At 41.3% G+C, this 25,260-nt stretch overlaps 1 protein-coding gene across 1 annotated transcript; it reads left to right on the top strand.

Moving 5' to 3' along the window:
* The first annotated feature begins 1,038 nt into the window (after positions 1-1,038).
* Positions 1,039-22,524, top strand: LOC133538654 (bifunctional apoptosis regulator-like). Its single transcript, XM_061880339.1, has 9 exons — positions 1,039-1,234; positions 6,604-6,869; positions 15,009-15,107; positions 15,185-15,278; positions 15,400-15,584; positions 15,666-15,810; positions 19,720-19,899; positions 21,519-21,712; positions 21,778-22,524. Exons 2-9 carry the CDS (start codon positions 6,604-6,606, stop codon positions 21,968-21,970), a joined length of 1,356 nt encoding a protein of 451 aa, XP_061736323.1. The 5' UTR covers positions 1,039-1,234; the 3' UTR covers positions 21,971-22,524.
* Positions 22,525-25,260: the final 2,736 nt, after the last annotated feature.

The raw sequence follows: 25,260 nt of genomic DNA, 5'->3' as shown, positions 1-25,260 counted from the left end.
GTTTGAGAGCGCAACAGGAATCCTGTCAATGTTATAATTACACAATAGCAAAAATGTTAGGCCTCCAAGGTTAGAGAATACATGATGAGAAATAAAGTTCCAAATTGAGGTAGGGTCTTTCAAGTAGTGTCTTATCCAATTAATTTTAAAGGTGTTGTTTAGTGTAGTGAAGTCAAGAAAGTTTAGACCACCCTGATTGTAATTGTTCATTATAACAGATTTCTTAATATAATGAATTTTGTTTTTCCAAATAAAGTCAATCAGTATTTTGTCAATAGTTTTACATATTTTGTGGTTAACATCTAAAGAAATAGCTGCATACGTAAGCCTGGAGATACCTTCTGCTTTGGAAAGTAAGGTTCTGCCTTTTAAGGATAAATCTCTCTGTAGCCATTGGTTAAATCTTTTCTTAGTTTTTTCTACAATTGGATTGAAGTTCAATGCCGATCTAGAGTTTTGATTTTTAGTGATATGTATTCCTAGGTAATTAATACTATCCTTAACTGGAATTTGAGATACAGACATAATTTCACATCTCTTCACAGCCATTAGTTCACATTTATTCACATTTAGACGGAGACCAGAAGCCAAGGAAAAAACATGAATCACATCCAAGGCAAGGGGAATTTGAGAAGAGTCTTTCAAAAAGAGTGTTGTGTCGTCAGCCAGTTGGCTGATAATTATTTCTCTGTCTAATACAGAAATCCCCTTTAAATGACTAGTTTTTATATGAACCGATAACAGTTGGGTGGCTAACAGAAATAAATATGGAGAAATAGGACAACCTTGGCGTATCCCACGTTTTAACTCGAATCTTGGAGATGTACCAGATTTGAGCTTTATAGAACTATTACCATTGCAGTACAAAGTCTTCATTGTTTTGCGGAAAAAATTTGGCGAACGTGATTGACGTGGCGACACAGTCAGTTATCTGCGTCAGTACGTTCGCGAACGTGAATCACGTGACTCGCGCCAGTTCCACTCGCGGCGGAGCTTAACGAACGAATCAGTTCAGGAAGTGATTCGGTTCAGTACGTTCACTCAAAAGATTCGTTCTTTCGAACGAATCGTTCGCCAACGACACAACACTAGCGCACACATGACCTAGCAGTCATGGCGACAGCAACCCCAATAATTCCCTTTTGTTTTTAATTCACCGATTGCTTTTTTTTTTACGTTACCTGTGGACACGATAATGACGTCACACGCCAGATAGTCACCGGTCTCGTGCAAGGTATGATTGACAGCTAGTTTCGAGACTAATGTTGACATTTATTTTAAGATTCTCTTCTACGTGTTAGCTTTCTTTGGACAACGGACTATCATTCTGTATACAATTATCCACCTACCGACGGTGCCTTTGGTGCCATTTCTTTTTAATTAAGAGCAACAAACTTGTTTACTCTTAGCAAAGTAGCCGGCGGGCTAACACCTCCGGCTCGCTAACACTTCAACATCGTCGTAAATAGTCCCGTGCTGTCGTAAAAACAATCGCAGTTAACGTATATCTAATATAAACTTTAAAATGGGCCCTTTTTACGACACCGTGTCTGTGTTATTGAATTAAAGCTGTGGAGACTGTTTGTTTACAACGAATACGTCATGGTCATAGCCTTTAAGCGTATGTGACAGAGGTGGACTAGTTTCACTTCAGCTTATGTGGCTCATGTTGAAGCAGTCCTCCTTGCATCGGTTTGATAACATCGCTTTGAATGAGGTTGTTGATAATGAAACTGATTCCAAAGAACACATTTAACTGCAGATGAGTGGATGGAGCAAAAGCTGAATCCAGTAATTTACTGTGAATATGATGTGTACAGTGAGTGTGATAGCTTTAAATCAGAAGTTTAGTGGCATGCATATATATATATATATATATATATATATATATATATATATATATATATACAGTGGGGCAAAAAAGTATTTAGTCAGCCACCAATGGTGCAAGTTCTCCCACTTAAAATAATGACAGAGGTCTGTGATTTTCATCATAGGTACACATCAACTGTGAGAGACAGAATGTGAAAAAAAAGTCCAGGATTTCACATTGTAGGAAATTTAAAGAATTTATTTGTAAATGATGGTGGAAAATAAGTATTTGGTCAACCATTTAAAGCTCTCACTGATGGAAGGAGGTTTTGCCTCAAAATCTCACGATACATGGCCCCATTCATTCTTTCTTTAACACGGATCAATCAGAAAAACAGCCCCAAAGCATGATGTTTCCACCCCCATGCTTCACAGTAGTTATGGTGTTCTTGGGATGCAACTCAGTATTCTTCTTCCTCCAAACACCACGAGTTGAGTTTATATCAAAAAGTTCTATTTTGGTTTCATCTGACCACATGACATTCTCCCAATCTTCTGCTGTATCATCCATGTATCCATTTTGGTATAAACTCAACTGGTCGTGTTTGGAGGAAGAAGAATACTGAGTTGCATCCCAAGAACACCATGCCTACTGTGAAGCATGGGGGGAAACATCATGCTTTGAGGCTGTTTTTCTGCTAAGAGGACAGGACGATTGATCCGTGTTAAGGAAAGAATGAATGGGGCCATGTATCGTGTGATTTTGAGCCAAAACCTCCTTCCATCAGTGAGAGCCTTAAATGGTTGACGAAATACTTATTTTCCACCATAATTTACAAATAAATTCTTTAAAATTCCTACAATGTACATGTGTACCTATGATGAAAATTACAGACCTCTGTAGTCATTTTAAGTGGGAGAACTTGCACAATCGGTGGCTGACTAAATACTTTTTTGGCACACTGTATATATATATATATCAATCAATGTTTACTTATATAGCCCTAAATCACTAGATATATATATATATATATATATATATATATATATATATATATATATATATGGCTCTCTCTAGATATATATATAGAGAGAAAGAGAGCGAGAGAGAGATGTGTGATATATTATACTATATAATATAATACTAATGTTGGATTGCAATTGTTTATATATTGTATATGTATTATATATATATATATAGAGAGAGAGAGAGAGAGAGAGAGAGAGAGATAAGTGTGATACATTACTCTATATAATATAATACTAATGTTGGATTGATACTGTAGATATATTTATATATATATACATATATTTATATATATATACATATATTTATATATATATATATATATAGAGAGAGAGAGAGGTGTAATATATTATCCATCATCTTCCGCTTATCCGAGGTCGGGTCGCGGGGGCAGCAGCCTAAGCAGGAAAACCCAGACTTCCCTCTCCCCAGCCACTTCGTACAGCTCTTCCTGGGGGATCCCGAAGCGTTCCCAGGCCAGCTGGGAGTCTTCCCCGTGGCGTCCTACCGGTCGGACGTGCCCTAGTGAGGCGTTCGGGTGGCATCCTGACCAGATGCTCGAACCGCCTCTCCTTATGGAGGAGCAGCGGCTTTACTTTGAGTTCCTCCCGGCGGAGGAGACTCATTTCGGCCGCTTGTACCCGTGATCTTGTCCTTTCGGTCATAAAATAGAATAGGAAAATATTATTATTCTTGCTAAAATTAAAATTATGCTGTAAAGTCAATAACTAAAAATAAGCTTATAGTTCTTAAAACTAGTACAATTTTGAGAAATACAATTTAAAATCTTGGCAAGTGGCACATTTATTTCATATAGTATTTAATTTGTATACCTATAACTTCCTGCTTTTCAAAATTGATACTATCCATCCTTTTTCTACCGCTTGTACCTTTTGGGGTCACGGGGGACGCTGGAGCCTATCTCAGCTGCATTTGGGCGGAAGGCGGGGTACACCCTAGACAAGTCGCCAACTCATCACAGGGCCAACACAGACAGACAGACAGCATTCACACTCACATTCACACACTAGGGACAATTGATACCATCCATCCATCCATTTTCTACCGCTTATTCCCTTTGGGGTCGCGGGGGGTGCTGGAGCCTATCTCAGCTGCATTCGGGCAGAAGGCGGGGTACACCCTGGACAAGTCGCCAACTCATCACAGGGCCAACACAGACAGACAGACAACATTCACACTCACATTCACACACTAGGGCCAATTGATACCAATTAACTTATTTTTATCAATCATCTTATAAATGTATCCATCCATTTTCTACCGCTTGTCCCTTTTGGGGTCGCGGGGGGTGCTGGAGCCTATCTCAGCTGCATTCGGGCAGAAGGCGGGGTACACCCTGGACAAGTCGCCAACTCATCACAGGGCCAACACAGACAGACAGACAGCATTCACACTCACATTCACACACGAGGGCCAATTGATACCAATTAACTTATTTTTATCAATCATCTTTTCAGTTAATTTTATGCACACATTTTTTTGTGGCTGGCTTTCAGGCATCTTATTTAGCAGCGCACTTTCATAGCAATGCTGGTGTTTCAAGTGGCTTATAAGGATTGATGTGTTGAAGCGTGTTTTTTTTTCCTCACGGAATGTTTGCAGAACATTTGGTGCAAATGGTACGCAAAATGTCTTCTTCTGAGACTGTGAAGTCCCAAATTCTCGACGCCATGAGTGTTGACAGTAAACTTGGTGTGATGTCATAATCCCTCATAATTACCTGTACGACATTTATTATACGAATAACACAAAGCTGACATGCAAGCTGTTTTTTATTTATTTATTTATTTATTGTATTGGCTTTGAAAATCAAATATATATCAAAACGGCCCCTGCACCCTTGGATTTTTCAATATGTGGCCCTCAGTTAAAAACGTTTGGACACCTGCCCTACTAGACCGTAGAAGTGAGACAAATGACTTAAATCATTTTTTTATTGATCTTTGCACAATCGTCAGCATTCTAATATTAGTATTCCAACATTTTTTTTGTGCTACTTTTGCAGGTAAATATTTTGAGATCTGACGAATGATAGCTGTTAGCATGCTAACACTAGTATGTTGGCTTTTTTAAACTAATTTTGAAGTTATACCGCAGTCATATTTTAAAGTTAAAGTACCAATGATTGTCACACACACACACGAGGTGTGGCGAAATAATTCTATGTAATTGACCCATCACCCTTGATCACCCCCTGGGAGCTGAGGGGAGCTGTGAGCAGCAGCGGTGGCCACGCTCGGGAATCATTTTTTGTGATTTAACCCCAAATTTCAAGCCTTGATGCTGAGTGTCAAGCAGGGAGGTAATAGGTCCCATTTTTATAGTCTTTGGTATGACTCGGCAGGGGTTTGAACTCACAACCTACCGATCTCAGGGCGGACACTGTAACCACAAGGCTACTGAGTAGGTAATTTTAAGGTAATTGCAAGGTATTTTGGTACTTTATGCACGCTAATGTTAGCATGCTGTCATTTAAAAAAAAAGTGTATAATATTTTGGTACTTGATGCATGTTACAGTTAGCATGATAGCTTATACAGCTAATTTAGCAGGTATACACCTCCGTGCCATATATTTTGGTATTTTGTTAGCATTGTACTGTTAACATGCTAGGTTTTTAAGCACAATTTTGCCAGAATCCTTTCTGATAGCCTTTCAGTTCCGCTTTGGCCTCGTTCAGCATTTACCCAAAAATGTTTACTGGAATTGCATTTTTACTCATACTTGCTAACCTTGAGACCTCCGATTTCGGGAGGTGAGGGGCGTGGTCGGGGGTGGTGCGGGTGGCCTGGTTGGGGGCGGGGTAGGGCGTGGTTAACATGGGAGGAGTATATTTACCGCTAGATTCATAGATTCACCGAGTCAAGTATTTTATATATATATATATACGTATATATATATATATAAAATAAATACTTGAATTTCAGTGTTCATTTATTTCCACACACATAACACATCTACTCATTGTTGAGTTAAGGGTTGAATTGTCCATCTTTGTTTTTCTAACCATATGCATGTACAGTAGATGGCAGTATTTTCCTGTTTAAGAGTGTCACAACATTGCTGTTTGGCAGACAAACTGCTTTACGGTAGACGAAAACGGACTGCTGTTGTTGTGTGTTACCATGCTGGGAGGACATTAATGAAACTGCCTAACAATAAACCCACATAAGAAACCCAGAACTCGCCCTCGATCATTCTACAGTTATAACGTCATTGGGCAGACACGCTCTTTATACACGTCACTCAGGTCCGCATGGAGCTGGAGGGGGCGTGGCCTCAAGCTCCGCCTGAATTTTGGGAGATTTTCTGGAGAAAATTTTTCGGGAGAGGCGCTGAATTTCGGGAAGGTTGGCAAGTATGGTGGTACTGGTTTTGAAGGTGAAAACTACCAAAATGCCCATGCATCCTCTGAGTGGCTCTCAGTGGAAAAAGTTTGGGCACCCTTGCCGCAGACCCTAGAAGACTTTAAACATGGGTTTTCACAATGTGGCACTAAAAAAATCCCTTTTTTGCAAATGACATAACTGAAAATAGCTTAGCAGGTTAAAAGAGACATTTGTCTTAATTTGTCTCAATTTGACTTCTATCCAAGGCATGCAACATAGCAAATTTGTTTTCAAATCTGGCAAAGCAAACATAAGTTAGCTAATTGGATAAAATAAGCAAAAAGACCACACTGGCTTAGATAATCTATGCGTATTGTGATTTATCGTCTGTATTTCGATGTCTTTGTTTGACCAGATGCATGGGGATTCACCACACGACACCCGGGAAGCGTCCGAGGAAGACCGCTTCCTCTCAACGTCTTCCACGAGCAACCAAATATCCAAACAGGAGTTCTCCTGCCATTGCTGCTACGACGTCCTGGTGAACCCCACCACTTTGACCTGCGGCCATAACTTTTGCCGCCACTGTCTGGCCCTGTGGTGGAAGTCCTCTCACAAGAACGAGTGTCCCGAATGCCGGGAGAGGTGGGAAGGCTTTCCCAAAGTCAATATACTGCTGAGGTAGGATTTTCACGGGGAGGCGACATGAGCGGTCGTTTCTGGCCTCAGTGCTGCCTGTACTGTGTTTCAGCCTAGAACACAGGTCACGGTTTTATTGAGATGTGCACATTTTGTGTATTTGGAGCAGAACTTGATTTGTTAATAGCTGGCAAAAATGGAAACTTTTATATTTTTACAGTTAAGATTTTTTACCTCATCTGCATATTATTCAGAGTTTCATCTGACCTGGAAAGTTTTTGGCACATGTAGAATAATGACAAACATTTGCCGTCTTCAATCATTTATAGGTATTGAATAACTAGTTTTGTCAAAGATATTGCATAAACTAGGTCAGGGGTCTCATACATGCGGCCCGCACCTTGATGTGAAAATTTAATGTTGGTGGGGCCCGCGAGTTTTACATGACTGGCGCTTTACAGCGTCATACTTTCATGCCCTCGATTTTTTCAGGAGACTTTCAATGTCAGTGCCCCTCTCGGGTTAGTCATGCTCTCGATTCATACTTTAACATCAATATTAAAAGGGTAACGTGGAGGCACCGCCTTAAGCGTCCTCTTCAACCTGTACAGACGGCGTGCCAGCCCAGCCACATGTTGTAGTCGGTATAAACCAGGGGTGCCCATTACGTCGATCGCGAGCTACCAGTCGACCGCGGGGGGTGTGTCAGTCGATCTCTAGCCAGGCTTTTAAAAAAATAGACCTAAAAATGAGTGATCATCAATCTTCACCAAGACGTCACTTAAATGACATTCACGGCACCCGAGGGTCTTGTGAGATGACGCTGGCTGCTGCAAGATCATTATTATGAAAATATGACCGAGAGGAAGGCGAGAAACACTTTTTATTTCAACAGACTCTCGCGCCGTACCTTCCGTCAAAACTCTAAAGGCCGACTGCACATTTCCTATCTTCACAATAAAAGCCCTGCTTCATGCTGCCTGCGCTAACTAAATACAGAGTCTCGGAAAACTGGCGTGCACAAGCGATCCCTCAGAAAGCTGGCGTGCACATCACTTGTGCACGCCAGCTTTCCGAGACTCTTATTTTGTTAGCGCAGGCAGCATGAAGCAGAGCTTTTATTGTGAAGATAGGAAATGTGCAGTCGGCCTTTAGAGTTTTGACGTAAGGGACGGCGCGAAAGTCTGTTGAAATAAAAAGTGTTTCTCGCCTTCCTCTCTGTCATTTTTTCATAATAATGAACTGGCAGCAGCCAGCGTCATCTCACAAGACCCTCGGGTGCCGTGAATGTCAATCAAGCAAGCTACGGAATTTGCCGCCAATGTTTTTCTTGTAAAGTGTATGGAAGCTGGATGAATTAGATGCCAAAAACCAACCACTTTCATGTGGTATTGTACAGAAAGGACAACTTTTTTTCTCCTCCATTTGAAAATGTGGGCGTTATCATCATTACTGTCTGATTCCAATCAATGCAAGTCATCAGAATCAGGTAATACACCAACTTATATTCTTGTCTTTGTGAAAGAAAGACATCTATATGTGTTACACATGCTTGTATTATCATTAAACACATTTAACTTGTTTACAAAAATGTCTCTTTCATAAATGAATAAATATAAATGATATATATAAATGAGGTAGATCCCCTCGAGTTGGTCAATTGAAAAGTAGCTCGCCTGCAGAAAAAGTGTGGGCACCCCTGGTATAAACAGATGCAGTAAGCGACTGCAAGACATTGTTGTTCGACAGCCACACAGGTCACACTGAGAATGGCTGTATAAACAATTTTAACACGTTACAAATATGTGCCACACTGTGAACCCACACCAAACAAAAATGACAAAACATATTTTGGGAGAACATCAGCATCGTAACACAACAGAACAAATACCCAGAATCCCATGCATCCCTAACTCTTGCGGGCTAAAATATACACCCCTGCCCACCCCAACACTGTCCCCTATTGTAGCCCGGAAGAGTTAGAGCTGCATTGGGTTCTGGGTATTTTTTTTTCTGTTGTGTTTATGTTGTGTTTATCAATCTTGTTGGGTGTGGGTTCACAGTGTGGCGCATATTTGTAACAATGATAAAGTTGTTTATACGGCCACCCTCAGTGTGACCTGTATGGCTGTTGAATAAGTATGTCTTGCACTCACTTCCTTGGGTCTGCAGAAGCCGCAAACAATATGCAGCTGGGTCTGCACACTGTTTGTATGGTGGAACAGCAGACATGACGGTGGTTTGTAGTGCCATCACAACACGCCCTAAGGGCCAGGAGAATGTTAGCCCCGGTAGATTTGACGGGAGGGGTACTGGTGTTTGGGTGTGTCCCGGAAAAATCGCGAGAATCGGCAAGTAAGTTACTAGGACGGGAAAGCCATTCAAAGAAGAAGAATTTATCAAAAAGTGCATATTAAATTGTTTTTAAGGAAACTTCTTGCGGCCCAGCCTCACCCAGTTTCTGCATCCAGTGGCCCCCAGGTAAATTGACTTTGAGACCCCTGAACTGGGTTGTACGGTACTAATAATGTATCGCGGTACTAATTAATTAAAAAAGTTACTATTGGTATATCTGTTCTGGAAAAATGCCAGTACTTTTTTTTGTTTTTAATGATGTCTTGCCGTAGTGACATTGCTGGTTATATGAGCTGAGGCACAAGTGAGAACACACACACAAAGCACTTGAAAAGCAGAAACAGCTCGGCGACAGGAAGGAAAACTAGACTCATTTTGGCTTTAAAACTAACGATAAAGGTGAAGTTATTCAAGTAGTGCTTTAAAATATATACATCTAACGTCCCTCTACAGCAGGGGTGTCAAACTCAAATACAGAGTGGGCCAAAACTCTAAACTGAACAAAGCCGCGGGCCAAAGTTGAACAACTTTAATAGAGACCCAAACAAGTTTTGCATGGAATATTGAACAAGCAAGGCTTATATAACTTTATAGTGACATGCAAAATCGGGTTTTGTTGTTAGCGGGGGTGTATTTTGTAGCGTCCCAGAAGAGTTAGGGCTGCAAGTGGTTCTGGTTACGGTATTTGTTCTGTTGTGTTTATGTTGTGTTACGGTGTGGATGTTCTCCCGAAATGTGTTTGTCATTCTTGTTTGGTGTGGGTTCACAGTGTGGTGTAACAGTGTTAAAGTTTATACGGCCACCCTCAGTGTGACCTGTATGGCTGTTGATCAAGTATGCGTTGCATTCACTTGTGTGTGTGTGTGTGTGTGTATAAGCCGCATATATTACGTGACTGGGCCGGCACGCTGTTTGTATGGAGGAAAAGCGGACGTGACGACAGGTTGTAGAGGATGCTAAAAGCAGTACCTTTAAGGCACACTCAATATTGTTGGCCGGGTGGAAATTCGGGAGAATGGTTGCCCCGGGAGATTTTCGGGGGTGGGGGCACTGAAATTCGGGATTCTCCTGGAAAAATCGTGAGGGTTGGAAAGTATGAGAATTATAGTTGAATGCGGTGATACAGCGGCACCGCCACTGTATAACACCGGCGGGCCAGCTCTAATGTTAATTTATTATTGCCTCAAGGGCCAAATGAAATTACACGGCAGGCCAGAATTTGACACCCATGCTCTACAGTGTTATAGCTACTTCTAAATCACTAAGTCCTTCCCTTATCTTTAGGCATCAGATTCAGGCCACAACAGGAGGTAGCCTTCAAATGTGACTGCAGTCTAAACGCAATGCGACCTGAATGTGATTTTTTTAATTGTCAGCTATGGGCAAGCTACGTCACTCGTGCATGCCGAATGGCTCATGGATATTTCATCACGACACCCATTTTCGGGTTTTATTTAAGACGACTAAAGTTTTGGTGCATAACTTGTCACTAGTGTGCAAATAATAGGCTGTATGTAATGTCTTAATGTACAACACAGGCCAAAAGTTAGGACACACCTTCTCATTTCAATGCTTTTTTTTATTTTCATGACTATTTACATTGTAGATTGTCAGTGAAGGCATCAAAACTATGACACCTGTGAAGTGAAAACCATTTCAGTTGACTACCTGTTGAGTGTGCGGAAAAGTATCAAAACTAGGAATGAACACGTGGAGTTATGTACTTAACCAGAAAAGGTGAAATAACTGAAAACATGTTTTATATTCTAGTTGTCTTCAAAATAGCCACCCTTTGCTCTGATTACTGCTTCGCACACTTGGCATTCTCTCGATGAGCTTTAAGAGGTAGTCACCTGAAAATGGTGTCGTAGTTTTGATACCTTCAGTGATAATCTACAATGTACAGTACAGGCCAAAAGTTTGGACACACATTCTCATTTCAATGTGTTTTCTTTATATTCATGACTATTTACATCAGGGGTGTCAAACTCATTTTAGCTCAGGGGCCGCATGGAGTAAAATCCATTCCCAAGTGGGCCGGAATGGTAAAATCATGGCATGATAACTTCAAAATAAAGACAACTCCAGGTTGTTTACTTTGGCCAAAAATAGAACAAGCACATTGTGAAAACACACAAATCACAAATAATCCTCTGGAAAAAACACTTCAAGTTTGTTGAAAATTCTAAGGAAATTGGTGCAGTTTCAAAAACACTGAGTTTAGACGTGGTCTCAGTTTATCTACAAAGCCAGGATTAAACTTTAAGTCGCAGTCTTTCTGGGATTGAACAAAAAACACAACATGTAAACTCTTTGAAGTATCAAACACCTCCTTTGTCATGTCCACGTATCAATCCAGATTTAACTTAACTAACCGAGAGAATCGGAAGTAAAACTATTCAAAAGGGTTAAGTTTTCTCACTATATTTTCATACCTTAGTTGCCGCCTGTCGTGGCGGTAATCCTAGAACCCGATGGTAGAACACCTTATTTCACCGGTTTGGTCCATGTGCCGCCTCTAATGGCTCTGATATTCCGAAGCGTTTTGGGTGTATAGAAAAGAGTTTTATCTATCTATTATTATTATTATTATTAATGTTATTATTATAGAAAGGACGAAAACAAGGCATCTTGCAAGGGTAAAAGTTGATTTTCAAGACAAAAAATTCAAGGTAAAAGTTGATTTTCAAGACAAAAAATTATTTTCAAGGTAAAAGTTGATAATCCGAGTACACAAAATACTACCGTCTATTCTTAAAACCCACATAAAGACATTATAGGGGAGTAAGAGTGCCAAATAACGATGTGTTTGAAGCGGGAGACACAAAACAGCAGGTTTTAAGTTTCCACGCTTTACTTTGTACCTCTTGCTGGTCCTAACAGAATTGCTATTGTGACATCCAGTGGACACATTCAGAACAGCAGTTTCTTTCATTAAAAAAAAAAAAGCAACTCATTTTAATACTTGGCAAACTCGTAAGGCGGGCCGGATAAAACCTGTTGGTGGGCCTGATCCGGCCCACGGGCCGTATGTTTGACACCCCTAATTTACATTGTAGAGTGTCACTGAAGGCATCAAAACTATGACACCTGTGAAGCGAAAACCATTCCAGTTGACTTCCTCTTGAAGCTCATCGAGAGAATGCCAAGAGTGCGGAAAAGTATCAAAACTATGAATGAACACATGTGGATGTATGTACTTAACAAAAAAAAAGGTGAAATAACTGAACATGTTTTATATTCTAGTTTCTTCAAAATAGCCACCTTTTGCTCTGATTACTGCTTTGCACACTTTTTGCATTCTCTCGATGAGCTTCAAGCACACCTGCGAAGTGAAAACCATTTCCGGGGACTACCTCTTGAAGCTCATCGAGAGAATGCCATGAGTGTGCAAAGCATTAATCAGAGCAAAGGGTGGACATTTTGAAGAAACGAGAACATAAAGCATGTTTTCAGTTATTTTACCTTTTTTTTGTTAAGTACATAACTTCACATGTGTTCATTCATAGTTTTGATACCTTCAGTGACAATCTACAATGTAAATAGTCATGAAAATAAAGAACCCATTGAAGGAAAAGATGTGTCCAAACTTTTGGCTTATACTGTATATTTTGATTCCAAAGAAATAGCGATTGTTGAAAGATTGGAATTGACGCTGTAGCGCATTTGCTTACAAAAGCTACAAAAGCTGTAGATCCATGCCAATGTCCGTGTCTACTTAACAGCCATTAAAAGATGACAAACCTCTCAATTATACGACACTATTAACATCCATTCATCCATACATTTTATTTCATTTACTTTCACGTAAAAAGTACAAACAAGTGCACATGTCGAGGTCATATTTGGGGCTTGTGCGCGTTTTACTTGCAGTTTAAACTCTCAGCTGGAAAAAAATCAGATCTCAAAAAAATCTGATCAGGGCTATTTTGGCCTGCAGTGTAAGCGTAGTCCTTGATGGTGGTAAGCTACATTTGTAGCCACAGCTGCCCCGGAGTAGGCTGGCGGAAGCGTGGCTGTCAGTTTGCACCTTTTAGCCCCGCCGACCACCACCAAATATTTATTCACATTCACACACCAGTGTGAGCAGGACTGGGAGCAAAAGCCATCCCATCCTCCTTGTTCCTCTCCCTAAGAGGCGAGGGGAGCGGTAGCAGCAGCGGTGGCCGCGCTCGGGAATAATCAATAATTATATATTATTTTATAAATATAAAATTATAATAAAACAAGGGGGGAGGGTACTAGGATGACAGGGGATGCAAAACAATAACAGTACAATATTTTCCCACAACATGGTCACTACTGCCTAGTTTCTCTTGTTATATTGTTATTTTACTGTTATATTTTTATTCTTATTGTTGATTTTTATTATTATTCTTATTGTAATATTTTTCTATTTTGTTTCCATTTTTACCCCCATTATTTACTTTTCAAATTTGATCATAATTCTGTACACTGCTGCTGGAATTTTTATTTTCCTGATGGAACTCTCCTGAAGGAATCAATATAGTTCTATCTATCTCTCTCTCTATCTATCCATCCATCTATCTATTTAATTTTGGTGATTTAAACCCCAATTCCAACCTTTGATGCTGAGTGCCAAGCAGGGAGGTAGCGGGTCCCATTTTTATAGTCTTTGGTATTATTTGGCCGGGGTTTGAACTCACGACCTACCAATCTCAGGGCGGCCATGTTAACCACAAGGCCACAGAGCAAGGTGGGGGAAGTGTCTTGCCCAAGGACACTGGTCGTGACTAGGATGGCAAACAAAAATGGCACAGTGACAAAGACCTTGTCGAAACCGGTCTGTGTTTGGTAGCGCATGTGCAGATTATATTTATATTTCCATCCATCCATTCATTTTCTACCGCTTATTCCCATTTGGGGTCGCGGGGGGCGCTGGCGCCTATCTCAGCTACAATCGGGCGGAAGGCGGGGTACACCCTGGACAAGTTGCCACCTCATCGCAGGGCCAACACAGATAGACAGACAACATTCACACTCACATTCACACACTAGGGACCATTTAGTGTTGCCAATCAACCTATCCCCAGGTGCATGTCTTTGGAGGTGGGATATTTATGTATATTTATATAAAAATTATAAGAAGGACGCAAGTGTTGCTGGCCTTGATTTTTCTTTAGGTACACTTTTTGTGTGGGGAAATTTGTCCTCTGTATTCGACCCATCCCCTTGATCACCCCCTGGGAAGTGAGGGGAGCAGTGGGCAGCTGTGGTGCCGCGCCCGGTAATCACAAATGGTTATTTAACCCCCAATTCCAACCCTTGATGCTTTGTTTTTGTCGTATTAAGTTTTTTGGAGAGTGCCTGGGGATAGGTTGATTGGCAACACTAAATTGGCCCTAGTCTGTCTATCTGTGTTGGCCCTGCGATGAGGTGGCGACTTGCCCAGGGTGTACCCCGCCTTCCGCCCGATTGTGGCTGAGGTAGGCACCAGCGACCCCAAAGGGAATAAGCGGTAGAAAATGGATGGATGGCATGTTATTCCTGTATTTTGTAAGCTTGAATCGAACCTGGAACCCTCAAGTTGTTGGCACGGCTGCTCTAGCACCTGAGCCACACCATCCCAAAATGCCAAATATCGGCACCGATCGGTCGGTCGATCCTTACTATAAATAGCACAACGTGCACCCAACCTCTGCCTAATAGTGCCATTTTGAGAGCTTCAATGCAGTAAAATCCAGTTTTACTACAAATCTATCTCAATTTGTTGCCTCAGTTTTCATTTATGTCATTTAACACAGCTGGAATTTGCACAATAATTCATCTCTTGTGCTGACTTAACGATGTTTTTTTTTCCTCCAGAGAGGCAACAGACAAGTTATTTAGCGAAGTTGTACAGCAAAGGCAAGCAGAGATCCAAGCCAACACCAAAATCTCTCAAAGCTTACAAGCTTTCCAGAGGTGGGTAAAGTCGTCCTAAATGTTGTGCATATTCATGTTATGGTTAAATGTTTTTGTATTTGTTTTCTATTTTTAAGGTATGGTAACAATTTGGGTAAATTTAAGCCCAAACAGCACAAAGCAGTCGGTTTCTTCCTCTCCGGAGTCTTTGCTGCGCTCTCATGTGTGGCGGTATGTGAGAATTCTCTTTGACTTATTGGTTTGATTCAGTAGTCGTTAAAGACAAAGTACATGACCTTCTAACAGCATTCAGGTATTCAGTGAATAAACCTTGTTGGCTATGGTGCTGTAGGTATTGTTGCTGTTCTATCAGTGGAGCAGCGGTGGTGAGGCGACAACGCAGCAACAACCGGATCTGTTGGTCAGTAAACCCGTATCGCAATGGACGCCAGCAGAAGTTGTCTTCTGGCTGGAAAACCTGGGACCCTGGGCTAATCTGTACAGAGAGCCTTTCCTGCAGGAGAGTGTCAATGGCAGGTACTCACTATTGTCAGTGGAGCATTCGAAGAGCAGGAATGTACATTACAGTATCTTCATGTCTTCTGTCCATTCCTTCAGATTATTATTGATGATGGAGGAAGAAGAGCTGCGAAAGCCGCCTTATAGCATCCAAAATCAGGCTCACCGACGCACCGTGCTGACGGAGCTCTACAGAGTCAAGTCTCAGGGACTCAGCTCTCCTCAGAACCTGTGGGAGTACAAGGTAAGCACGCTGAGGATGATGTCAACTAGAGATGTCCGATATTATCGGCCGATAAATGCTTTAAAATGATCAGTATCTGTTTCAAAAAGTAAAATGTATTGCTTTTTAAAACATCGCTGTATGGAGTGGTACACGGAGGTAGGGAGAAGTACAGAGCAGTTGCGTGTACAAGTCATACTTGCCAACTAGGGGTGTGGGGAAAAATCTATTCGAATTTGAATCGCGATTCTCACGTTGTGCGATTCTCATTTTTAAAAAATCTAATTTTTTTTGGATTTTTTTTTTTTTAATCAATCCAACAAAACAATACCCAGCAATACCATAACAATGCAATCCAATTCCAAAAGCAAACCTGAGCCAGCAACACTCAGAACTGCAATAAACAGAGCAATTGAGAGGAGACACAAACACAACACAGAACAAACCAAAAGTAGTGAAACAAAAATGAATATTATCAACAACAGTATCAATATTAGTTATAATTTCAGCATAGCAGTGAGTAAAAATCCCTCATTGACATTATCATTAGACATTTATAAAAATAATAAAAAAGAACAATAGTGTCACAGTGGCTTACTTGCATGGCATCTCATAAGCTGGACAACACACTGTGTCCAATGTTTTCACAAAGATAAAATAAGTCATATTTTTGGTTCGTTTAATAGTTAAAACAAATTTACATTATTGCAATCAGTTGATAAAACATTGTCCTTTACAATTATAAAAGCTTTTTACAAAAATCTACTACCCTGGTTGCATGTCAGCAGACTGGGGTAGATCCTGCTGAAATCTATGTATTGAATGAATACAGAATCCTTTTGAATCGGGAAAAAAATCGTTTTTGAATCGAGAATCGCGTTGAATTGGAAAAAAAAAATCGATTTTGAATCGAATCGTGACCCCAAGAATCGATATTGAATCGAATTGTGGGACACCCAAGGATTCGCAGCCCTATTGCTAACTCCCCCGATTTTCCCGGAAGACTCCCGAATTTCAGTGCCACTCCCGAAAATCTACCGGGTCAACCATTCTCCCAAATTTCTCCAGATTTCCACCCAGACAACAGTATTTGGGACTTGCCTTAAAGGCACTGCCTTAGCGTGCCGGCTCAATCACATATCTACAGCTTTTCACACACACAAGTGAATGCAAGCCATACTTGGTCAATAGCCATAAACGTCGCACTGAGGGTGGCCGTATAAACAACTTTAACACTGTTACAAATATGCGCCACACTGTGAACCCACACCAAACAAGAATGACAAACACATTTCGGGAGAACATCCACACCGTAACACAACATAAACACAACCGAACAAATACCCAGAACCCCTTGTAGCACTAACTCTTCCGGGACGCTACAATATACAGCCGATATTTATGCGCATAAATTGGCTGCATTGTTAGCCACCTCGTACTCGCTGTATTTTACGAATTAGAATGCATTACCAAAAAACATGTCTTACATAGGGATTGTGAATCATAGGCCGAATAATTAAAAAAAAAAAAAAGTGCAATTCCCCTTTAAACTTAATGTTGTAATAATACTAGCGGTAAGGATCAAACTGCTCAGCAAACATAAATACTCCCATCCAAAGGCAAAACCTAGTAACTAACTTCTAGCTGATTTTGAGAAAACAAAGGAAAACCAATCTATCTTGATGCTGTCTTACAAAGATCTACAAAGTCATCAAACGTATAGATGTTTTCTTGAACTTTCATTTTCTTGCCGATTGAGCCATGGATTGAGCTGCTCTCATGAACGTGTGCCCTTTCTCCAGATATTTTATCACAATCTCAGGTGGGCCTCATTCTGCGTTTGCACATTGGGCAAAAGCCGTGTACAGCGTCCAGTTTTTATTTTGACCTCCACAGTTATCTGCCCAAAAGAGTATGCAAGGGGAAGAATCAAGAAGAATACATTTAATGAAGGTGCTTGCAACGTCCTGGGCCAATCTTCCAAATATCCCCTCGTGCCATAATATCACATAATCAGGTGGACCGTCGGCCCTCATGCCTGAAAATGTCTCAATAAGGCGACTGACAAAGAAGCTCCGATTGGTCCCTTGAGATACTAGGTTTTTCTGTTGTATCTACTCGGTTATGTGGTAGTTGCTAGGTCCTGCCATGCGCGTAACAGCTTATTTACGGAACAAATTACAATATCGCATACAGTAATGTAAAGCATATCACCTAGGACAGGGGTGCCCATTACGTCGATCGCGAGCTACCAGTCGACCGCGGGGGGTGTGTCAGTCGATCTCCAGCCAGGCTTTTAAAAAAAATAGACCTAAAAATGAGTGATCATCAATCTTCACCAAGACGTCACTTAAATGACATTCACGGTACCGGAGGGTCTTGTGAGAGGACGCTGGCTGCTGCAAGATCATTATTATGAAAATATGACCGAGAGGAAGGCGAGAAACACTTTTTATTTCAACAGACTCTCGCGCCGTACCTTCCGTCAAAACTCTAAAGGCCGACTGCACATTTCCTATCTTCACAATAAAAGCCCTGCTTCATGCTGCCTGCGCTAACTAAATACAGAGTCTCGGAAAACTGGCGTGCACAAGCGATCCCTCAGAAAGCTGGCGTGCACATCACTTGTGCACGCCAGCTTTCCGAGACTCTAATTTTGTTAGCGCAGGCAGCATGAAGCAGGGCTTTTATTGTGAAGATAGGAAATGTGCAGTCAGCCTTTAGAGTTTTGACGGAAGGGACGGCGCGAAAGTCTGTTGAAATAAAAAGTGTTTCTCGCCTTCCTCTCTGTCATTTTTTCATAATAATGAACTGGCAGCAGCCAGCGTCATCTCACAAGACCCTCGGGTGCCGTGAATGTCAATCAAGCAAGCTACGGAATTTGCCGCCAATGTTTTTCTTGTAAAGTGTATGGAAGCTGGATGAATTAGATGCCAAAAACCAACCACTTTCATGTGGTATTGTACAGAAAGGACAGCTTTTTTTCTCCTCCATTTGAAAATGTGGGCGTTATCATCATTACTGTCTGATTCCAATCAATGCAAGTCATCAGAATCAGGTAATACACCAACTTATATTCTTGTCTTTGTGAAAGAAAGACATCTGTATGTGTTACACATGCTTGTATTATCATTAAACACATTTAACTTGTTTACAAAAATGTCTCTTTCATAAATAAATAAATATAAATGATATATATAAATGAGGTAGATCCCCTCGAGTTGGTCAATTGAAAAGTAGCTCGCCTGCAGAAAAAGTGTGGGCACCCCTGACCTCAGAAATCCAAAATTATTATCAGCTCAGTTTTGACCAAAATTGAGTTACTGGGTTTTGCCTTTGGACGGGAGAATAGCTCGGTTGGTAAGGTGGCCGTGCCAGTCATTTGAGGGTTCCAGGTCCGAACTATGCTTCCGCCATCCTAGTCACTGCCGTTGTGTCCTTGGGCAAGACACAGTGCCACCCACACTGGTTTAAATGTAACCTAGATATTGGGTTTCACTATGTAAAGCGCTTTGAGTCACTAAAGAAAAAGCGCTACATAAATATAATTCACTTCACAATAGTAAACAGTACAGTAACGCAAGCATTTCACACCAACAGCTGAGTCGGGCAACTGACATTTTAAAGTGCATACATCGTGATACTTCAAATGCAGTTATTCGACAAAAGTAAATAATATACATCAGATGTGCTGTATAATACAAAAACTACCTCACTGCTTTTTGACAGCCTCAGCTATCTGTTTTTGACCCGGTTCTATTTAGTCGCTGCATTTTAATTGGGTTTGTAGACCACACACATGGCGAGTACAAGAGGTTGAGTCTCTGGTCGTCCCCAGGTGCGTTGTCTAAAAAAACATTTCAGCAGCTAATTAACTAGAGGTGATCATTGGAGCATCTACATTACATGTATTTTGTCTTTTTCTTTCAGGCTGCTAACTCTGGGAAGTCTCTGTTCCTGCTCTATGCAATGAAGAGCTCACCACGCCTTACACTCCTCTACTTGTATTTATTCGACTACTCCGAAACCTTCCTGCCCTTTCTACACACCTGCTGTCCTCCCACCAGCCTGGCCAGTCAGCCAATGGAGACCCCCTTCTTTAACTCCTGGGTGGGTTTGACATCCGTGACGCAAACCGTTAATGCAGGGGTGTCAAACTCGTCTTCATTGAGGGCCACATCGCAGTTATGGTTGCCCTCGGGGGGCCACGTATAACAGGGATTGATATACAGTGCGGCAAAAAAGTATTTAGTCAGCCACCGATTGTTCGAGTTCTCCCACTTAAAATGATGACAGAGGTCTGTATTTTCATCATAGGTACACTTCAACTGTGAGAGACAGAATGTGAAAAAAAATCCAGGAATTTTAACGAATTTATTTGTTAATTATGGTGGAAAATAAGTATTTGGTCAACCATTCAAAGCTCTCACTGATGGAAGGAGGTTTTGGCTCAAAAACTCACGATACAAGGCCCCATTCATTCTTTCTTTCCTTAACACGGATCAATCGTCCTGTCCCCTTAGCAGAAAAACAGCCCCAAAGCATGATGTTTCCCCCCCATGCTTCACTGTAAGTATGGTGTTCTTGGGATGCAACTCAGTAATCTTCTTCCTCCAAACACGACGAGTTGAGTTTATACCAAAATGGATACATGGATGATACAGCAGAGGATTGGGAGAATGTCATGTGGTCAGATGAAACCAAAATAGAACTTTTTGGTATAAACTCAACTCATCGTGTTTGGAGGAAGAAGAATACTGAGTTGCATCCCAAGAACACCACACCTACTGTAAAGCATGGGGGTGGAAACATCATGCTTTGGGGCTGTTTTTCCTGCTAAGGGGACAGGACGATTGATCCGTGTTAAGGAAAGAATGAATGGGGCCATGTATCGTGAGATTTTGAGCCAAAACCTCCTTCCATCAGTGAGAGCTTTGAATGGTTGACCAAATAATTTTTTTTCCACCATAATTTACAAATAAAATCTTTAAAATTCCTACAATGCGAATTCCTGGATTTTTTTTTCACATTCTGTCTCTCACAGTTGAAGTGTACCTATGATGAAAATTACAGACCTCTGTCATCATTTTAAGTGGGAAAACTTGCACAATCGGTGGCTGACTAAATATTTTTGTGCCCCACTGTATGAATATACATTTATAGGGATTAACCAATGCACATGCACTGTAATATATTATTTATTGTATTTTTTTATGTACACTGTAAAAAAAAAAAAAAAAAAAAGCCCAAATTTACTGTAAAACTTAGTGTTTTTTACAGCATATAAAGACAAAAACGGCACTATTTTTCCACAGTAGAATTCTGGCAACTGAACTGCCCGTTTTTTACTGTAAAATCTATTGTCATTTTTACAGTGTACAATGTGATGGATAAATTGCTTTAAAATCACAAGTTAAGAAAATATTTATTTTCATTTTAACAAAAACAGTTTGAACTGTGTGATAGTATATTTGTTGTGTTATTTGGTAATAAAGTTTAAAAGATGCAATTGCATGCCATACATGTATTTTTTGTGTCAAAATAGAAAGAACGAATAGCTTCTCTAAGAAAAGATAGCATACTATATTGACACATTTTTTCAAGGCTTTTGCCACCACATGAAATGATGTGGCGGGCCAGATTTGGCCCCCGGGCCTTGAGTTTGACACCTGTGTGTTATTGCAACATAACGCAAAAGTTTACCTCTCTGTGACGATCCTGCTCATCAGACGGAACCCTGCTGGGAACAGTGGACCACGTTCATGGTCAAGTACCTCCTGCTTCCGTACCAGCTGATCGCGGAGTTCGCTTGGGACTGGCTGTCCGTCCACTACTGGACTTCTCTGTTTGTCATCGTCAACGCCGTGCTGCTGTCTGTGTTGGAAGCCTGCTTGCTGTGGAACCTCAGGACAGCTAGGCTCAGGTAAACTAATACAGTTACTACTTCCTGCTCTACTTTATGAAACATTGTTATTTCTTTCTTACCAGGACACTTCCGAGCATGATGGGGAACCACTTGTGGACGATGCTATCTCAGGGACTGGCCTTTGCTCTCATGTGGCCTTTAGTGCCTCAGTTGGTGTGCAACTGCCTCTTCTACTGGGCTCTCTTCATAAGCCCCATCATGAACGTTGACCGGGTGGTGCAGCAGCTCACGCACCCAGAAACCGCAGCTCTGTAGCAAAGAGCTAAAGTGTTGCTTAATTATTTTGTTTATTCCAGCAGCAGCTCGTTTACTTGCTGCAGGACGTTGTTTTTATTCCTGACCGTCAGCTGGAACAAAAAGGACTTGGAACAAGGTGTTTGGGGACTAGTTTGGAAACTATGTTGCCGAAATAAAGCCAGGGAGCACTTTTGAGGCTTGTGTTTGACATGCTCATGGTTGGCAAGATGACTAAAGCAGGTGTTCAGGTGACAGTTGTGATGTCTTCAAGAGGAACAAATGTGTTCAAATATTTTCTACATTTATTTTTTTAACGTTTTTTTAGGGTGTTCACTGTGCCTCCACAGTTCAATTCACCTCTTCTAATTTGGTCTTCCATACAAATATCTGCAATATTTTTTAAACATTGTTTAAACCATCCTCATTTGGTTTTGAAGCAATGGAGGTTTTTAGTAGGTTTTTTTTTGTGCCTAAAATTTTTTTTTTTTTTATTTGCACTCAAATGTTCCACACTGAGATTGTACCTGATGTGTAATTTTTATGTTTATAAAAAATAAAGATGTTTGCTTATGTCTTGCAGTATGAATTTCGTATTTCAATGCAATGAAGCAAATCGTTCCTATATTAACAGTTCTGAGCAGAGGTGGGAAATAATATTTACTTGAATTACCGTGAGTCGTTTTCCGTGCGAATTAACTACTTGTACTTTTAATTATGTTAGCTTTATTACATTGAACTTTGCTACACTTGAAATATTTGTTAAATATTTGAAGCAGTACAAACGTGGCCGTCATTTTTTTTTGCAGTAGAGCCCCTTTAACATAGAGCAGTCAAGCGAACATGTTTTCTACGTCAAACAGCACATTTTTGGATGGGAAAATTGTGATATTAAGTCGGCTCTTACCGGTGACTTCAGTGGATTATGGGACTTCCTCCTGCAGCTCAAAAAGGCAGCTGTGATCTTGGCTCCTCCATCGGCTTCTCTGAGAGACACTGGCGTTCCCCGCAGCCATCCAACTTTCAGGTATGACAGTATTCTCACTAAAATACTATTAACACAATGAGCAGATAAGTGATTTTCCAGAATTATCCTAGTAAATGTGTCTAATTACATCTGAAACGCACCCACTGCCGCCAGCCGTCGCTTTTTTTTTTTTTTTTTAGTGCCTCACTCTAACTTTCCTTATCCACAAATCTTTCATCCTCGCTCAAATTAATGGGGAAATCGGCGCTTTCTCGGTCCGAATAGCTCTTGCTGATGGAGGCTATGATTATAAACAATGTAAGGATGTGAGGAGCCCTACAACCCGTGACGTCACGCGTACATCGTCTGCTACTTCCGGTAAAGGCAAGGCTTTTTTATTAGCAACCAAAAGTTGCGAACTTTATCGTCGATGTTCTCTACTAAATCCTTTCAGCAAAAATATGGCAATATCGCAAAATGATCAAGTATGACACATAGAATGGACCTGCTATCCCCGTTTAAATAAGAAAATCTCATTTCAGTAGGCCTTTAAGAAGTCGGTTTTACTCATAGGTCGATTTTTTTTTTTTACTTTTTAGTACATTTTAGATAAGAACTTAAACTTGTACTTGAGTAAAAACAAAAATCAGCTTTTTACTTGTTACTACATTTTAGACATGTTAATTGTACGGGGCCCCTATAGCAGTGGTTCTCAAATGGGGGTACTTAAAGGTATGCCAAGGAGTACGTGAGATTTTTTAAAAATATTATAAAAATAGCAACAAATCAAAAATCCTTTGTAAATATATTTATTGAATAATACTTCAACAAAATATGAATGTAAGTTCATAAACTGATGCAATATTCAGTGTTGACAGCTAGATTTTTTTTGTGGACATGTTCCATAAATGACCGAAAGGATAAGAGCACGGGTACAAACGGCCGAAATGAGTTTCCTCCGCCGTGTGGCGGGGCTCTCCCTTAGAGATAGGGTGAGAAGCTCTGCCATCCGGGAGGAACTCAAAGTAAAGCCGCTGCTCCTCCACATCGAGAGGAGCCAGATGAGGTGGTTCGGGCATCTGGTCAGGATGCCACCCGAACGCCTCCCTAGGGAGGTGTTTAGGGCACGTCCAACCGGTAGGAGGCCACGGGGAAGACCCAGGACACGTTGGGAAGACTATGTCTCCCGGCTGGCCTGGGAACGCCTCGGGATCCCCCGGGAAGAGCTAGACGAAGTGGCTGGGGAGAGGGAAGTCTGGGTTTCCCTGCTTAGGCTGTTGCCCCCGCGACCCGACCTCGGATAAGCGGAAGATGATGGATGGATGGATGTTCCATAAATATTGATATTAAAGATTTATTTTTTGTGTAAAGACATTTTTAGAATTAAGTTCATGAATCCAGATGGATCTCTATTACAATCCCCAAAGAGGGCGCGTTGAGTTGATGTAACTTGTATGTGGCCCTGTGATGAGGTGGCGACTTGTCCAGAGTGTACACCGCCTACCGCCCAAATGCACCTGAGATAGGCATCAGCGACCCCCCCGACCCCAAAAGGGACAAGCGGTAGAAAATGGATCGGATGGATACTTATAAATCTTTATATATAGTTGAATCAATTGTTTATTTTTCAACAAGTTTTTAGTTATTTTTATATCTTTTTTTCCAAATGGTTCAAGAAAGACCACTACAAATGAGCAATATTTTGCATCCATCCATTTTCTACCGCTTATTCCCTTTGGGGTCGCTGGTGCCTATCTCAGCTACAATTGGGCGGAAGGCGGGGTACACCCTGGACAAGTCGCCACCTCATCGCAGGGCCAACACAGATAGACAGACAACATTCACACTCACATTCACACACTAGGGCCAATTTAGTGTTGCCAATCAACCTATCCCCAGGTGCATGTTTGGAAGTGGGAGGAAGCCGGAGTACCCGGAGGGAACCCACGCATTCACGGGGAGAACATGCAAACTCCACACAGAAAGATCCCGAGCCCGGGATTGAACCCTGACTACTCAAGACCTTTTAATTGTGAGGCAGACGCACTAACCCCTCTCCCATCCATCCATCCATTTACTACCGCTTATTCCCTTTGGGGTCGCGGGGGGCACTGGTGCCTATCTCAGCCACAATCGGGTGGAAGGCGGGGTACACCCTGGACAAGTCGCCACCTCATCGCAGGGCCAACACAGATAGACAGACAACATTCACACACTAGGGACCATTTAGTGTTGCCAATCAACCTATCCCCAGGTGCATGTCTTTGGAGGTGGGAGGAAGCCGGAGTACCCGGAGGGAACCCACGCATTCACGGGGAGAACATGCAAACTCCACACAGAAAGA

The sequence above is a fragment of the Nerophis ophidion genome, linkage group LG20 (assembly GCF_033978795.1).
Source record: "Nerophis ophidion isolate RoL-2023_Sa linkage group LG20, RoL_Noph_v1.0, whole genome shotgun sequence".
Lineage (NCBI taxonomy): Eukaryota > Metazoa > Chordata > Actinopteri > Syngnathiformes > Syngnathidae > Nerophis > Nerophis ophidion.
This window is presented reverse-complemented; position numbering and strand designations above follow the sequence as displayed.

Bases quoted from the DNA above. Each gene is read 5' to 3' on its own strand.
- LOC133538654 (XM_061880339.1), top strand. From the start codon at position 6,604: ATGCATGGGGATTCACCACACGACACCCGGGAAGCGTCCGAGGAAGAC. The intron at 15,108-15,184 runs GTGGGTAAAGTC...TCTATTTTTAAG, and splicing joins AGCTTACAAGCTTTCCAGAG to GTATGGTAACAATTTGGGTA. The intron at 15,585-15,665 runs GTACTCACTATT...CCATTCCTTCAG, and splicing joins CAGGAGAGTGTCAATGGCAG to ATTATTATTGATGATGGAGG.